At 46.2% G+C, this 17,886-nt stretch overlaps 1 protein-coding gene across 1 annotated transcript in view; it reads right to left on the reverse strand.

Moving 5' to 3' along the window:
- EFR3B (EFR3 homolog B) overlaps positions 1–17,338 on the reverse strand; it is a 94,574-nt gene extending 77,236 nt beyond the window's left edge. The window contains exons 1-2 of the mRNA XM_055540765.1: positions 17,096–17,338; positions 15,317–15,566 (exon numbers count right to left, since the gene is read on the reverse strand). Coding sequence (XP_055396740.1) covers positions 15,317–15,329 — 13 coding nt within the window. The 5' untranslated portion in view covers positions 15,330–15,566; positions 17,096–17,338. The remainder of the gene's footprint in view (positions 1–15,316; positions 15,567–17,095) is intronic.
- Between the last annotated feature and the right edge of the window lie 548 nt (positions 17,339–17,886).

Genomic DNA, 17,886 nt, shown 5'->3' on the forward strand with positions numbered 1-17,886 from the left:
TTAACTTACATAAAGAGTATATCACAAGAAATGCTGGACTGGAAGAAACACAAGCTGGAATCAAGATTGTGGGGAGAAATATCAATAACCTCAGATATGCAGATGACACCACACTTACGGCAGAAAGCGAAGACTGAAGAGCCTCTTGATGAAAGTGAGAGAGGACAGTGAAAGAGTTGGTTTAAAACTCAACATTCAAAAACGAAGATCATGGCATCTGGTCCCATCACTTCATGGCAAATAGATGGGGAAACAATGAAAATAGTGACAGACTTTATTTTCTTGGGCTCCAAAAATCACTGCAGATGGTGACTGCAGCCATGAAATTAAAAGATGCTTGCTCCTTGGAAGAAAAGCTATGACCAACCTAGACAGTGTATTAAAAAGCAGAGATATTACTTGCTGACAAAGGTCTGTCTAGTCACAGCTATGGTTTTTATCCAGTAGTCATGTATGGATGTGCAAGTTGGACTATAAAGAAATCTGAGTGCCGAAGAATTGATGCTTTGAACTGTGGTATTGGAGAAGACTCTTGAGAGTCCCTTGGACAGTAAGGAGATCCAACCAGTCCATCCTAAAGGAAATCAGTCCTGAATATTCATTGGAAGGACTGATGCTGAAGCTCCAATTCTTTGGCCACCTGATGCAAAGAACTGACTCATTGGAAAAGACCCTGATGCTGGGAAAGATTGAAGGCAGGAGGTGAAGGGGACGACAGAGGATGAGTTGGTTGGATGGTATCACTGACTCGATGGACATGAGTGTGAGTAAGCTCTGGGAGTTGGTGATGGACAGGGAAGCCTGGCATGCTGCAGTCCATGGGGTTGCAAAGAGTCAGACATGACTGAATGACTGAACTGAACTTGCCTAATTATATCTAAAACATAATTAGAAGATGTTCGATAACCATCCACAGGCCTTTGATGATGAAAAACACTTTGGATCATATCTATGTTCTGCCATTAAAAGACATGCTCACTATACAACATGTGAATAATAAGAAATAAGGGGGTTTGTATGTGTATGTGTTATTTTATTTAAAAAAATTTTTAATGGAGCATAGTTGATTTACAATTTTGTATTAGCTTCAGGTATACAGGAAAGTGAATCAGTTACACATATACATATATCCACTCTTTTTTTAGATTCTTTTCCCATATGGACCATTACAAAGTATTGAGCAGTGTTCCCTGTGCTCTACAGTAGGTCCTTATTAGGTATCTATTTTAAATAGTTTGCATATGTCAATCCCAATCTCTCAATTTATTCCTCCCCCCATGTATTCCCTGGTAGCCTAAGTTTGCTTTCTATATCTGTGACTCTTTTAAAAACTCTTATAAACTCTTTTAAAAACTTAAAAAAAATTAAAAACAGAGCTACCATACGATCCAGTAATTCCATCCCTAGATATATACCAAAAGTTTTTAAAAGAGTTTAAAAATCACCTGGGATCCTATCACCCAGAAATAACCACTGTAAGTATTCTAGTGGGTCTCTTTCAGGGCTAGTACACATGCATCGATGACAGGTTCTCTAGCGTGGCATTAGCTTTTTTTGTAAATAAATAAAGCTTGTTGCTGCTGACCTCAGAGCAGGTCATTTGGAGTTGCCTGTGTAAGAGACAGCTCCACCAAATATCAATCTGCAGTTTCAAGCACCAACTCTTGTGATTCATTTGGGGCCAATATCTGAATTCACTGCTTGTTTTCTTCGGTGGGATATGTCTGACACTCTTTTTTCCACTGGCAGTCATATGACCTCTCCTGGTACCTCAGTTTTACTTCTCAAAGGACAGTGGCTAGCTCCTTGAGATATACCTTGAGCTATACCTCCACAATGTGAATAACACATTTGCCATTAAATCAGACCATCTATGGGCTTCCCAGGTGGCACTGTTGGTAAAGAACTCGCCTGCCAATGCAGGAGACAGAGGAGATGCAGGTTTGATCCCTAGGTTGGGAAGATCCCCTAGAGGAGGAAATGGCAACCCACTCCAGTATTCTTGCCTGGAGAATCCCATGGATAGAGGAGCCTGGTGGGCTACAGTCCATAGGGTCACACTGACTCGGATACGACTGAAGCGACATAGCACACACACAGATCATCTGCAACAAAATCACCAAACGGGACAATCATTTCTCTAGCTACTTTTATAAGAATGCAGCCATAGATATGCCTTTGATATTATATAGATTTTCTTTGAAAGATAGCACTTTAATAACATTCTTAAGTTGGAGGAGTTTTTTCTAAGGATCCCAAGAATATGATGGTGTTAGTTGCTGAGTCTTCTTTTATATACATCCCAAGCAACAAGGTAACCAATGCTAGATCATCTTCCCAGCATGAATTGTGCTCCAGAACTCTTTTCAGCTTGCAAAACTCTGTACCCATTAAACAACTCTCCACACCCCATCCCCTCAGCCCCTGGTGACCTCTGTCCTACCTCCTGTCCATGAAGCTGACTGCTCTAGGTATCTCACATGAATGAAATCACGCAGAGTGTGTCATTTTGTGACTGGTTTACTTCACTTAGCACAACATCCTTGGGGTTCATCCCTTTCATGGCACGTGTCAGGATTCCCTTCCTTTTCAAGGCTAAATAATATTCCACTGAATGTACATGCCACATTTTGTTTATCCATTCATCTGTCTAGATATATTTAGCTAGCTTCCACTTTCGGCTGTTTCTCGTGATGCTGCTGTGGGCATGGGTGTACTGTATATTTTTGAGGCCCTGCTTTTGCTTTTTTTGATACATATCTAGGGATGGAATTACTGGATCATATGGTAGCTCTGTTTTTAATTTTTTTCAAAAACTGCCATACCATTTTCCATTGTGGAAATTATTTTCATTTTACATTCCCACTGGCAGTGAACAGGGTTCCAATTTCTGTACACACTCATCAACACTTGTTTTTTCCCGCTTTTTAAAAAAATATATAATAGCCATCTTAATCAGTGTGAAGTGGCATCTCATTGTGGTTTTGATTTGCATTTCCCTAATAATTAGTGATATGGAGCATCTTTTCATGTATTTGTTGGCCATTTATATATTGTCTTTGAAGAAATGTCTGCTGCTGCTGCTGCTAAGTTGCTTCAGTCGTGTCCGACTCTGTGCGACCCCATAGATGGCAGCCCACCAGGCTCCTCTGTCCCTGGGATTCTCCAGGCAAGAATACTGGAGTGGGTTGCCATTTCCTTCTCCAATGCATGAAAGTGAAGTCGCTCAGTTGTGTCCAACTTGTCTATTCAAGTCCTATTCCCATTTTTAACCAAGTTGTTTTTCTGTTGCTGAGTTGTAGGCAGTCTTTATATATTCTGGATAGAATTCCCTTATCAGATACAGGATTTGCAAATATTTTCTGGGTTGCCATTCCATGGGTTTCCTTATCACTCTGTTGATGGTGTACTTTGGTACATCAAAGTTTTAAATTTTTATGTAGTCCAATTAATAATGGTGTTTTAAATAAGAAACATTTGGACTAGAAGAAAAAAGTGTTGGAAAAAAATCCAGACCTGGGTTTTTTCTTAGTTATGCTACTTAATGAGCTGGATGACCCTGGACAAGGCATTTAATTTCTCTGAACTTCATTATCCTTATTTGAAGATTGTGTGTGTTAGTCGTTCAGTCATGTCCGACTCTTTGTGACCCCATGGACTGTAGCCTGCCAGGCTCCTCTGTCCATGGGATTTTCCCGGCAAGAATACTGGAGTGGATTGCCATTTCCTTCTCTAAGGGATCTTCCCAATCCAGAGATTGAACCTGGTCTCCTGCATTGCAGGCAAACTCTACCATCTGAGCCACCAGGGAAGCCCTATATGAAGATGGGAGAGGGGAAAAGAATATCTACTACGTAAGGCTTTTGTGAAATGTGAATGCACACAGAGCAAGAATCAGAGTGCCCAGCACTTGGAAGACACACGCCTCTTCTCCACGCCTACCCCAGCATACTGTCAGCAAGTATCAATCCATTCAACAGGACCTCAGGACAGGCACTATTTGAATTAACAAAGGGATCATTATCCTGGTCTTATCAATGAGGAAACGGGTGCATGGCCAGGTTACATAAAGAACCCAAGACCACAGCGCCTACACAGTCACCACTTAGATCTTCTGCTATGGGTGTGCCCCTCGCTCCTGGTCCCTGCTGTCTCACTCACAGGACAGACCAGTCGCCCCAACCCCGTCGCAGACATAAGAACTGGGAAACCCTTAAAGACCATCCAGTCCAGCTCTCCCAACTTACAGATGAGAGAATATGAGGGAGGTTGAGAATCTTGCCCAGATTCACACAGCAACATTGCCTGAGTCACCCTGCCGGCCAACCCTCCCTCCCAGTGCGGCAACGAATGCCCTTGAGAGAGCAGAAGGGAGGCCTTGTTCCAGGTCCAGCACCACCCACTCCTCCCCGGAACGCTCAGGCCTGTTCTCCTCTGACAATGTTGTCTGGGGGAGAATAGGACATTCTCAGCAGTGCTGGGGAACAGTATAGCTTTGGGGGTGAAATTTCTCAAGACAGACAGACAACTGGACATGTTTATTTAGCAGCCCCTGGGTCCAGGCCTGCTAGGAGGGCCAGGCCTCTCACGGGGGTTGAGGAAAACAATGGGATGATGCTGGTATTTTTACCCCTTGCTACCCTGCTGTATAAGCCCCCCAGCCAAGGTCAGCACACCAATTATTGCAGGTGCCCTTTTGCTCCAGCCCTGAGACGGAAGGAGCACAAGGGAGCAGAGTGCTTTATCTGGGAACATTCTGGCCAGTGCTTCCAAGCAATGAGAAACAGACATTTCATTGCTTTTGCTTCAAAAGGCCTTTTCATCTTTCTTGTTTTGTGAAGGAATAATGCACAGATGATATGAATGGAAATCAAAATAAAGATTTGCCCATAATTATGCCACTAAGTAACCTTGCTTTTTGAAGAAAATGATTGTACCATTTATTCTGAGATCCACAAACCAAGTAAGAAATGTGTAGGAATGACTCTCTAACCGCCTTAACCATCTCATCAGTAGGCCAAGTGGCTATTTCTCATGACTAACACCATTAAAATCTGGAGGAAAAGCCAAGTGGTTATATTCTGGCATATTCTTTATTCTATAAAGAATATTTTATTCTATACAAAATTATGATCTATGCAGGAAGGCATAGTAAGATGATAAAATATTATTGTCTCCGACCTTGGGGAGATTCCTCAGCCCACCAGCAATGGTTTCTTGGAAACCTGGATTGCCACATGTGTATGTATAGTTGGATGAATGACACATATAACAATTTTATAGTTTAATGCAAATATCTGAGCTCTTACTATATACTAGAGATTTCCCCTAGGTGCCAGGAAAAACAAAGATTAAGATAGAGGTTGTGTCCTCAAGAGGTTCACAGATCTACTGTGTAAAGAAATAAATGACATTTAGTGTGACAAATACATGATAAAAATAACAGCAAAGTATAAGATACAGTTGGGGACACAAAGAGGGCTTGGCGGAGGCTGCAGAGCTCTGAATTTTTTCAGCATCCATCCTGTATGATTCAGCTCCAGGAGCACCTCCCGCACAAGTAGTGAGAGGCTAGGAGTGATGCTAGGAATGCATCACTTTATTACAAGCAGGGCCTTTCTACAGATCTTCACTCAAGATCTTTATAAATGTGCTTGTACCTTAGAGGTTCTGATTTATAAATGCTATTTCACATACCATTCACCTAAAAACAAAGTTGGGACATGGAGAGAAGTCTTTCTGAATAGTTAATGATGAAGCTTGGAGTCCTACCAAGCTACAAATCTCCTGGTTCCAGGTGCTTGAATTTACCTGAGTCATTCTGTAGGGTAAGGAAAAAGTTGGCATTTGAGCCCAGAAATCTTAATTCTCAGATTTATAGGCAGATTCAGGATGTGCATTAGGGCACTGAGCTTCCAAGTCCTCACCAGGCACCCATATTCCTAGATGTAAAGCCAACAGCTAAACTACGTACAAGCTACTGAAATATTCTGTTTGGAATTCTCTTGTGGGAAAATGTACTGTTTGGCACAAGACACTCGTCAACACCATCAGGTACAAAAGCAGTGTTTTAATCTCGCATGCAGTTCTGTGAACACTTGCTCAGGAGACAGTGGAGAGAATGAACTTCACCCAGCTGCGTGACCTTGGCCAGATGATTGGTCTTCCAAATTTCTGTGTCCCCAGCTTAGCCACTGATGTAATGACGTCCATCACCATAACGGTTGTTCTGGGTGCATATACTGCACAAAATAACTAAACATCGCTACAGTTTTGTAACGCATAAGGATTTAGCATATTCTAAGGACTTAGATGAAGATGTCATTCCTGTCCTCTTTGTGGTCTAAGAGATTTTTTCATCTTTCTGGTACAGAGATGAGAGGGACACAGTCATGGCCCACCAATCTGCAGATGGTCCTCTAGGAGACAAACAAGTGCTCAACAGAATAGGTGCTATGTCCCCTCTCAGGGCTCCCATCTGGCAAGCAGACTTCCCAGAGTCAGGGGCTCAGCTTGCCAATTCTGCAGCAGCTCTCAGGTTTGTATTCTTATTACCCAAAACTTCTGTCTAAGGATTTTAACAAATACAGTTGAAGTATGACATATGTATCCTCGTAAGCAGGGATTATCACTGTTTCTGGAGAGGGCATGGCCATGCCCCAGAAGCATCCACAAGAATTACTCAGATGGTGATAATATCCCCCTTCATAGGTACCATGTTTTGTAAAGTAAATACATGTACAGGGACATTTTCTCATTTGACCCCTCTCTCAGGTGTTGCTACTGGTAAAGAACCTGCCTGTCAATGCAGGAGACGTAAGAGATGAGGGTTCCATTCCTGGGTCAGGAAGATCCCCTGGAGGAGGGCATGGCAACCCACTCCAGAATTCTTGCCTGGAAAATCCCATGGACAGAGGCACCTGGTGGGCTACAGTCAATGGGGCTGCAAAGGGTTGGACACGGACATGACTGAAGTGACTGAGCATGCAGCATGCACATACAAAGCAAATTAATTATCCCCATTGTTATTGGGGAGGAAATACGCTCAGAGAGAGGAACTAGGGACCTATGGCTTGCAGGTGGCCACTGGGGACTTGGACCACCACCCCTCTCTCACACACACAGCCAAGTCCCAACCCCGCCTCTCAGAGGCAACAATCGCTGGTTCTAGACTGGATGGACCTGAAGATGTAGGGAAGGAGTTCTAAATTCATGGTCAAACTATCAGAAAAGCAGAAGCTCCTCCCATGAACGAATGTCTCAATCTCTAGAGTCTTTCTCAGTTCTCCAAGCCCTGCCCATGGACCATGTTGTTAAGAACACTGCAAAGCAGGCATATGTGTGACTCAGTGCTGGCTGACAGCCCCACCCTGTCTGCCCATCTCTCTCTCTTTCTTTTTTTTTCATATCATTAATTTTATTTTATTTTTTTAATTGAAGGATAATTGCTTTACAGAATTTTGTTGTTTTCTGTCAAACCTCAATGTGAATAAGACTGCAAGGAGATCCAACCAGTCCATTCTGAAGGACATCAGCCCTGAGATTTCTTTGGAAGGAATGATGCTAAAGCTGAAACTCCAGTACTTTGGCCACCTCATGCGAAGAGTTGACTCTTTGGAAAAGACTCTGATGCTGGGAGGGATTGGGGGCAGGAGGAGAAGGGGACGACAGAGGATGAGATGGCTGGATGGCATCACTGACTCGATGGATGTGAGTCTGAGTGAACTCCGGGAGTTGGTGATGGACAGGGAGGCCTGGTGTGCTGTGATTCATGGGGTCGCAAAGAATCGGACACGACTGAGTGACTGATCTGATCTGATCTGATCTGATACATATATCCCCTTCTCTCTCTCTTTCGAGAGGCAGCCCATGCTCCCGTTTTTCATGACGTCCCTGGCACCTGCCTTCTGTCTTCCACTCTCACCAACCTACTCTCCTGACTCCTCTCTTACTTGCCCTTTCCTCATCCAGGTCCCCAGACTCTTCCTGGGGCCCTTTCTCTCTCCAACAAAGTAAACAGTCATAAAGCAGGTGGGCAGGCTGCCAAGAAGCAGAGGCTCCAACCAGAAGTGACAGCTCCCAGCTTCTCTGCTGACTGGCCTGTAACCAACCAGAAGGCATATCCCCTCAGGAGTTCATGTCTGTTGTGTGCACTCTCCTCTCTCCCCAGATTAACATGTACCACTCTCTGTGGTACAGGGAGCTCTGCAAAGGAAAGACCCATATTCTCTGAAACATTTGGAATATTCGAGGGACAGCAGTGTAGGAGTGGGGGTGGGGGTGAGCCCAGAGTCTGGAGTTGGAATGCCGAGGTTCCAATCCCAGTGCAGTCACCTAAGTGTGCAGCCACAGGTGGGTCACTAAAACTCTCAGCATCTCAATTTTCTCATTTCTAAAATGAGAATAATAATTCCCAATCCCCAGAATTTGGGGAGGATTACTCTAATGCTCGGAGGGATTGAGGGCAGGAGGAGAAGGGGACGACAGAGGATGAGATGGCTGGATGGCATCACCGCCTCGATGGACATGAGTTTGAGTGAACTCCGGGAGTTGGTGATGGACAGGGAGGCCTGGCGTGCTGCAATTCATGGGGTCGCAGAGTCGGACACGACTGAGTGACTGAACTGAACTGAACTGAACTGAACTGAAAATCAATAAGTGCTTTCGAATTCTGATGCTAGAGAAGACTACCGAAAGTCCTTCGGATTGCAAGGAGATCAAACCAGTCAATCCTAAAGGAAATCAACCCTGAATATCTGGAAATCAACCCTGGAAGGACTTATGCTGAAGCTGAAGCTCCAATACTTTGGCCATCTGGTGAGAAGAGCTGACTCATTGGAAAAGACCCTGATTCTGGGAAAGACTGAAGGAAAAGGAGAAGGGTGCAGCAGAGGATGAGGTGGTTAGATAACATCACCAACTCAATGGACATGTATTTGAGCAAACTCCGGAGATAGTGGAGGACGGAGGAGCCTGGCGTGCTGCAGTCCACAGGGTCATAAAAAGTCGGAAATGACTTATCCACTGAACAACAACAAAAAAATCAGTAAATACTTAAAAAGTGCTTAGACTACTGCTTGGCACATAGTGGTGCCCAATGAATGGAAACAAAGTTATAAAGAGATAAATTTTAGGAAAGACCTCTAGCTCAGGGTTCATTCATTCAACAAGGATGAAAGAGCAGGTTTTTGAGCATCTGCTTTTTACCAGGCAGTGATCTGTGCCCTAAAGATGCAGTAGAGAACAAGAGAAGTGAACTGTGGGAAACATATTAGATTGTGCTCAATGGCTGTGCAGTGAATTAAAATATAGTAAGTCCCCTACATACAAGTGAGTTTGGTTTGAAGAGCAAGTTCATAAGTCCTACAAAGTTAGCCTAGGCACCCAACTAACACAATTGGCTATGTAATACTGTATTGTAATAGGTTTCTAATAATTCTCACATAAATAATACATACATAAAAAACAAACACAAAAAATAAATATTTTAAATCTTAGAGTACAGAACCTTGAAAAGTACAGTAGTATAGTACAACGGCTGGCATCCAGGAGCTGGCTTCAAGTGAACAGGCAAGAAGAGTTACTGACTGGAGGAGGGAGACAAGGTGGGAGATGCTACTAGAGCTGAAGGATCTTCAGCAAAAGGAGATGGAGGGAAAGCTGCAATTTAACTCATGCCATGATGGCACAGGTTCAGGTTCCTTGCTGGAACCAGATACATGTTTGCATCTTTGAAAGTTTGCAACTTGAAGGTTCGTATGTAGGGGACTTATTGTAAGGCAAGCGAATGAGAGGGATAGACTGCTTCCATGGACTGTAGAGGCAGGAATAGCTTCTCCAGGGAGCAAATTCTCAAAAGATGTGGAGTGACATTCATCCATGGAGGGAGAAAATAATACCCACAGCTTCAAAGGTGGGCAAGAGCCTCGGCAAGTCCTGGCTTATCGGAACTAGGAAGGAAGCCACGAGCAGAGTCTGTGGCAATTTCTGAGGGGGGAGTCAGAACCCACAAACTCCAATTTGGACCAGTCTTCATACTCTACAAAGGACTCCCCTTGTGGCTCAGCAGGTAAAGAATCTGACTGCAATATGGGAGACCTGGGTTCAATCCTTGGGTTGGGAAGAGCCCCTGGAGAAGGGAAAGGCTACCCTCTCCAGTATTCTGGCCTGGAGAATTCCATGGACTGTATAGTCTATGGAATTGCAAAGACTGAGCGACTTTCTCTTTCTTTCTTTTCTTTCATACTTTACGAACTGGGATACAGCCAATGAGGGGAACTATATTTTCAAAAGAAAAATAGAATTTAGGTCAATACTTTTGAAATATCTCCTCCTTAAGGAGGAACTCGGGGAAGAATTTATCTTAGCATCTCAAAAAGCTGTATTTGTCCTAGGCAACTGCATTTTAAAAAGTTTTATAGATGCCATGAGTTTTGCAAATGACTTTTCTCTTGTGAGCTACAGGAAGCTAAAAACTGAATTTGCAACAGGGCCAGGTGGTAGGTACTTTTTCCCTGATATGACTTTATTTCTGGCTTTTTCCCCTCTGTTTTACTCTTAGATTTTCTTTGAGTTGATCTCTTTATTTATCGTAGCACAGGTGTGTGTGTGTGTGCACATGTATAAAATATATGCTCCAAATCCTCTTTAGTACTAGCTAGATTATAATAAATGTACTGTTTGAGGTAATTTAGCACCTATTTCAAAATAAACAAACTGTTTTTTATATCTTCTTATATAACCCACATTTTATGTACCATGGGAATTTTTTAAGTTTCAGTTCACCTTATCCCCACCTGCGCCCACTCCCACCCACCCACTCCCATCACTACTTTTTTTAAGGGGCAAACATCTTCTATTACATATGCACAGTTGTAACTGGTCCAAAACTTTCTCACTCCTGCAGCTGTAGCATCTATCTCCCTCTTTTCTTCATCTTCCCATCATCGCCCCCCTCCCTGCCCACATAGATTCTGCACAGTGCCCCCTAGTTTTCATTTCTTTAAAGCATCAGTTGAGCAAAATCAGCCATTTGACAGTTTCAAACTCTTCCCTGGCTCCTACTGCTTATAGGGATTAAGTGAAAACTCCTTATCCTGACAAAATCTCCTTCTCATCACACACTTCATCACCTAAACTCTGCCCAATCCCAGGTAGCTCCCCTAACTGTCCCTGGATATGTCTTTTCTTTCCCCGCCTCTGTGCACTGACGCTGCTGTGTCTGCCTGGCACGCCTGCCCCCACCCCCGGGGACCCATCCTCACAGCCCTCAAAACCTCACACAAATGCTTGCTGTCCTCTGAAGCTCTCCTAATGGCTCCACCTCCCAGGGGTCTCTTCCAAATCAAAATATTGCTGGCTGACTATTTGAAGAGTAACTCCATTCCACCTTGCAAAACTGTGTAATTTTACTGAACCTGTCTCTGTATTGTTTAATTTTTTGCAGATCTTTACAACTCGTTTGCCCACTGGAATTGGCATCTTTTTGATGCTCTGTGTAGTATCATATAAAGTTGATACTCCACAAATACTTGACAGTTCATGTCTCTTTCCCTTCAAAATACAAAGCATAAAGCAAATGACAGACAAAAGGTTAAATCCTCAATAAATAAACTAGTCATATTCATATGATAATTCACTAAAACACAAAAGGTTAGAAAACATACGAAGTGTTTAACTTCACTAGTAATGAATACAAGTTAAAATGTTGTTTGCTATCAAATTAACAAAGATAAGGAAAAAAATCTCAATCCTTAAAGCTTTTGAGAGTGAAAGGAGATAGGTACTCTCATAACTGCTGGTGTAATCAATACAGATTGAACACAATTTGACAATATATAAAAGCTTTAAAATGTCTATACACATTGGTGTGTGCGTTCATGCGTGCATGCTAAGTCGCTTCAGCCGTGTCTGACTCTTTGCGACCCCATGGACTATAGCCTGCCAGGCTCCTCTGTCCATGGGATTCTCCAGGCAAGGATACTGGAATGGGTTGCCATGCCCTCCTCCAGGGGATCTTCTCAGCCCAGGGATCTAACTCACATTTCCTGCAGTTTTTGCATTGCAGTCAGATTCTTTACTGCTGAGCCACGCAGGAAGCCCCAACTCGCTGGAGTGTTAGGGACATATTCCAAAGTCCAGAGAAAGCCCTGGGCACCAGGGACTCCTCCCAGGGTTATAATACTGAATCTTTATGAATAACTTAAATGTACAATAAGGAAATTATATGTCCATTAAGTGGACTGTTACAGGGCATTAAAAATGGCAGCCAATGATTCTGTGTTAACTTGGGGCTGGGGGAATGCTTATATGTAAAGTTAAGTAGAAAAAAATAAAATACCAGATTATAGGAAATGAATAATTCTAACCACATAAACAAATGCATGAAAGAAAATATATCAAAACAGTAAAAGCAGTTATACTTGCTTATAGTTTATTGTGCTTTCCAGGTTTTCTAGAAATATTGGATGACTACTGGAGGGGGGTGCGGAAAAGATGCTTTTCTCTCTTTTTTGGCAGTGCGCCGTGGCTTGCAGGATCTTAGTTTCCTGATCAGGGATTGAATCCATCCCTACCCCCACCCCCACATCCTGCAGTGAACTGCAGAGTCCAAACCACTGGATTACCACGGAATTCCCGAAAGATGCTTTTCAAGTAGATTTTTTCCTTTTCTTTATACCAGGAACAGTACCGTTATTGAGCTTTAAGACATAAGTTTTCATTTATTTTTATTTTTGCACCTGTTTTAAAACTAAGAAACAGAGAGACGAGAGAAAGCTGAAGAAAGGGAAGGAGAGAGTGAGTGAGGGCAGTTCTCTGACCCTGATTAATCCCTGCCATGAAACAAGCATTGTCACTTTGTAGAGCCAGGAGACAGGCTCAGAAAGTCAAGTTCAAGGTTACCTGAGGGGCAGAGGCGCCATCACAACCAGGCTACTATGCCAGGATCAGGCAAGAGAAAGAGAAAAGAAAGGGCAAGGCAGGTGAGCACAAAATCTCAGGGGTAATTTATAGAACAGTATAAACGGGTGGTTCTACTGGGTAAGATTGTGGGTGGTTTTTTCCCCTCCTCACTTTTCCAGGTTTTCCATAAGGTGATGTGAACTTTTTGTTTTTATTTATGTGCAAGAAGAAAACTGCAACCGTTTGAAATCACTGAACTGTGAGCAACAAGAGAGAAAATAGGCTCTACTCATCCTGAATCCCTTCCTAAGGGGAATACAGGGGTCAGAGGGAAAGGGGGGAGCAGTCTCACAACCCCGACTTGAACCATATGCCGCATCATGGGGCCACCTCAGGATTCAGGGGATGAGGGTGGAGCATGTGTGCCTGTGTGCATGTTGTGGGAGTCTCCTGTGGTGAGGAGCAGCAGGCTCCATGGAGCTGTCTGCAAAGGTGAGCCGTTGTGTCGCAGGTGGAGTCAGCCCCTCCTTGCAGGTCTCCCCACCATCCACAAGTCACACACAAGCGCTCTGTAAGGCACATTTACAGGAAGCTGTGTGCCATGGCTGTTTTCCCCACAGTCAGCTTTCTGGATCACAAAGCTTGAAGAAAGGCATGTGTTGGGGATGGGGCCGCACCTAGACGTGAGGAGGGGTTCGTTAGGGCAGATATAGTTTTAGAGGGATGGGGCCACCCAGACAGGGGTTCTGGGAAAAGCCATCCCAATCGTCTTCATGTCCAGCTGCCCTGATTCCGAGGGCAGTATTTCTTAGAGAGCTTGGACTCACCTCGGGGGGTCAGTGGGGGGCTTCCAGGTAAGACCACTGTGGCTTCATCCCCGGGGAAAGGGTTAGGGAAACTTTTAATTACGTAATTCTAACATATAACACACACACAGAAAAACCTAATGGGAATCCATTTTTTGCAGAGAATTTGCCCACAGTCTTCCCACCCAAGTATAAAGTGCTTTTTATTTACCCAGATCCCTTGTCAATCTATGTTCATAGGTATAAACAAGATTGTGAGGAGTCACCTGTGACCTCTTGGAGAGCCATTTCCAAAAAGTGACTGGGATTTAGGAATGAGTGATGGTTCGGAGCGGCATGGGTAAGTCTGGTGAAGGGAAGCAGAAGCGGTTCAATGGCTTGAGTGGTTAGCTAGGTCAAGGTGACTTGTGTGCTAAAGTGGGAGGTGGGGGAGATGCTGCAAACACACATGTTCAGGAGCCTCAAAGAGGAAGAGAGACGGGCAAAGGCCCAGGAGGACCTGAAGGGCACAGGCTCTTGAGTGATTTGCCTTGTGAGTGCAGAACCTCCTATAATGCACTGTCACATCCAGGTGCCAGCCCTGAGGTTTGCACAGAACTGGGAGATACATGGGTATCTTGTCATTTAATACAGAGATGTGATTCCAAGAGACAAACCCACCTGTCTAAGGTGAAATAGCCATGATCTGACTGTGGGTTGAGATGGGCTGATGCCAGGTCTAGGATCCTTTCTGTCCCAGATGATACCGTGTCCTCTAGCAAAGACAAGGGACCCTTATTCTCCCATAAATGGGAGGAAGAAGATGGAAGAAACTGAGGACCCAGAGAGACTGAGATGTCGAGGACAGAGGGAAGTGAGGAGGAGACAAGAGGGGAGATGAAGATCTCCAGCATCACCATGCAGCTGAAAGGCGGCAATGGGAGTGAGGTTATGCACGTTGATAATGGATCCCGTAACCAGGTGCATGGTCAAGGGACATCTTTACCTAAAGCTCTTAGGTGACTGTTGGCTCCACACGGGGGCCTCACTGCCCATCAGTTAATGAAATCCCTGGTGGCATTTTCCTAACGAGCACTTACCTAGGGCATTAGGGAGGGAAGGGGTACTGGGCTTGGAAGCCCCCATTTTCATTTTGCCCCTTTCTATATAACTGTGTCACCCTGGATAAATCACTAGAAAAATAAGAACCAAATATAAGAAGTCTATTATTCTACACCTTCCCAATCTCCCTATTCACTTCTTATTTCATCATTCGACTGCCTCTGAGGACAGAATGATTGAAAGTATGATGTGGACCTTTTCTTTTCATAAGCATCAAGAAAATACTAAAATCCAGGCCAACAAGCCTGGAGACTGGGTGCCTCTCACAACTCCTGAGACAAGGCTTTGCCCTAAAACTCAGTAATCATCTCCCTACCAGCACTGGCAAGACTCTGCTGCAGGCAGCTGCCCAGAGGATTCCTTCATTATAATCTTTCTATGAATGATTCAGGGGTGAGGACCATCGCTGTTTGTGTCTGGAGGAATAAGAACATATTATAAAAGAGACCTGAAAATCCGTGATGTATCCAAAAATAGCACCCAGATACGCCAGCTTCCCAGCTCACCTTTCTGTACCATCCAACTCTTCCTTGACTTGCTTCACGCAACAGGGGTAAATTGGGACCCCCACCGCTCAGGTATCCTGGGATCAGTCATCAAACAGTCTTGGACTGAATGCTGCCAGGTGACCCAGCAGAACTAGCATTCCTAATTCTTACCCACTCTGATGGGCCTTGTCCTAACTCCTTCCCCACTGCAGGTGCCCCTGCAGTCACATGCTTTTGTCAAGTGATCTGCAGCCTTAGGCTGCTCACTCTGCAGAAAAGAATGGGGAGGGGGGGAACAGAGAGTAAGAAAATATAGCTCTCTCCTGGGAACCTCACAAGCTTCTAGCTTATAAAACATAACTGCCTGGCTACCATTTCTGCAGAGTCCCCACTGGCCAGCAGCACACACTCTGAAGTCAATCCCCTCCCACTCTACTCCCCGACCTCGGCCCATTGGGAGAGAAAGGATACTTGCTGAAGGGACCTGCTGATGTTCCCCATGGTTCAGAAATGCACGTGTGACCAAAGTGGGCAGGAGAGGAGGCTGATCATAAGGTGGAGTATCTCTAAATAACGAGGCCCACCGACTGCTGAGCATCTCTGCACTCCACTCTCAGCTTCCTGTGCCTCCAACAAACTTTGTGACTCAGTGTTTGCAGAGTGAGGCAGCCAAGTAGACTCGGTGATGGATTAAATCCAGAATGTACTTTTCTTCCAACTCACCCCTTGGGTGCCACCTGAGCCCCTACCTGGCTGCGGGGGTGGGAGCTGAGCATAGCTGCAGCTCTTCTGCTGGCCCTAAATAGCTACCAGAGCCTGAGTTCTGACGACTTTGGTCCACGGGTATCCTTTCTCTCTTCTCTGTCTCTGTCTGTCTGTCTCTGACACATACACAGCAGCTGGAGGCTCTATAACGCAGTTGATTTCTAAACTGGTCTGGGTCTCCCGTGCTCCATTCCTCCAGGCTGCAATCTGGATCCCGAGTGCTCTTTTCTTCACCCACACTGCCGCCAAACCCAGAGGAATTCCTGGAAAATTTTAAGGCAGAGCAGGGTATCATGAGGGTCTGGCTAACTGTTGCACATCAGTTGAGGGGATGGCCGTGGAAGGGGGCAAGAGAGATCGGGTGACAGACAGAGGTGGCCAGCCAGAGCTGCCTGGCACCCTCGGCAGCGTCTTTCCCCTTCAGCACTGCCGAGGGCATACCCGGAAGTTCGGGAGCTTGGGTCCCACGGGCGGCAGGGGCGGGCAGAGGCCAGGTCCATCCAGGGGCGGCGAGACCTGTCTCCCAGAACTGGCTCTCTGGCCAGCTCTCTGCACCGCGGGCGCCGCCTCCCACATCCTTGAAGCCGGCACAAGGCAGCCAGTGAGCGTCTCCCCGCAATTCCGTACCGGCTTCCCGCATAAAACTCCCCAGTACAACCTGCTTTTGTTAATTCTGCAAATGCTGTCACACGACCACCTCCACCAACACCTCCTGTCTCCTCGGCACCAAGGAAGACTCGCTTTCCCCAAAACCCAGCTGCTTCGGATCCCCCGAGCCCCGCCGCACCCTGACGGACCACCGCCCACTCGCCCCAGAGCCGTCAAACAAGCGGCCCGAAGGACCATAAAGACCCCTGGGTCTCCGGTCCTGAGCATCTTTGTCCTCCCAACGCAGGCGCGCGCACACCGAGCGACAGAAAGAGCCCAGCCGGGCACCGAGTCCGCACACTCTGGCCTCGCCGGGGCCCCGCAGAGGGACAATGGTCCGCGTCCTGCAAGTTTGCCAGCCCGGAGGCAGAGAGCCCTCCTTACCGTACATCTTGGCGGGGCGAGCGCCTCCCGGGAGGCCGCGTCGCTTGCAGCCAGCCCCCGGCGGCGCCGGCCTTTCATTCACAGCCGGGTTGGCGGATGTCGGCGGGCGGCGGAGGCCCGGGCGGGGCGGGAGTCGGACCGGGTTCGGGAGCGAGAGCAGGGGCCCGACGCGCGAGGGCAGGGGACTGAAGCCGCGCGCCCATTCAGCAGCCCGGGCTGAGAGCGGCCGGCCTGCGCTCGGGTTTCTGGGCTGGGCTGCGCCGAGAGGGGCGGAGGCTATGCTAATATTGCCCCTCCCCCCAGGCTCAGTCACAGCCTGGCTGCCCCACCCACACCCCACCCCGCCCCGCCCCCTGCAATTCCCACCCTCCTAGAAACCCAGATCCCTAGAAGCACCTTTCCTAGGCTGTCGCCCCCAGGTGCTGGGTGGAGCGTTTTCCAGCGGCAGCGTCCCCTACGGGAAGTGACCCGCCCTGCTCCGGTTGGAATGCTTAGGCCGACAGCTAAGATCTGTCGTAACGTGCGGGGGCCCCGAGGGTCAGTAGGGGTGCTGGAAACTGCAGATGTAGCCCCTCCCCCAAATTTATCCAGAATGCGTTGGCTAAGCCAGGGGGCGCCAGGAAGAGGAATTGGGGGGGAGTATCACCTCCTCCCTTGGCCCCCTTAATAAACCCCCGTTCCCTAATCAAGCCCTTAACTATTACCCTCCCAGCCACTCTCTGGTCAAGTGCTCACTACCAAATCGCGTCCTTCCTGGGCCAGGAATGCAAGAAATGCACCCCGTCCTACCC

Source organism: Bubalus kerabau, chromosome 11 (assembly GCF_029407905.1).
Source record: "Bubalus kerabau isolate K-KA32 ecotype Philippines breed swamp buffalo chromosome 11, PCC_UOA_SB_1v2, whole genome shotgun sequence".
NCBI classification, from domain to species: domain Eukaryota; kingdom Metazoa; phylum Chordata; class Mammalia; order Artiodactyla; family Bovidae; genus Bubalus; species Bubalus kerabau.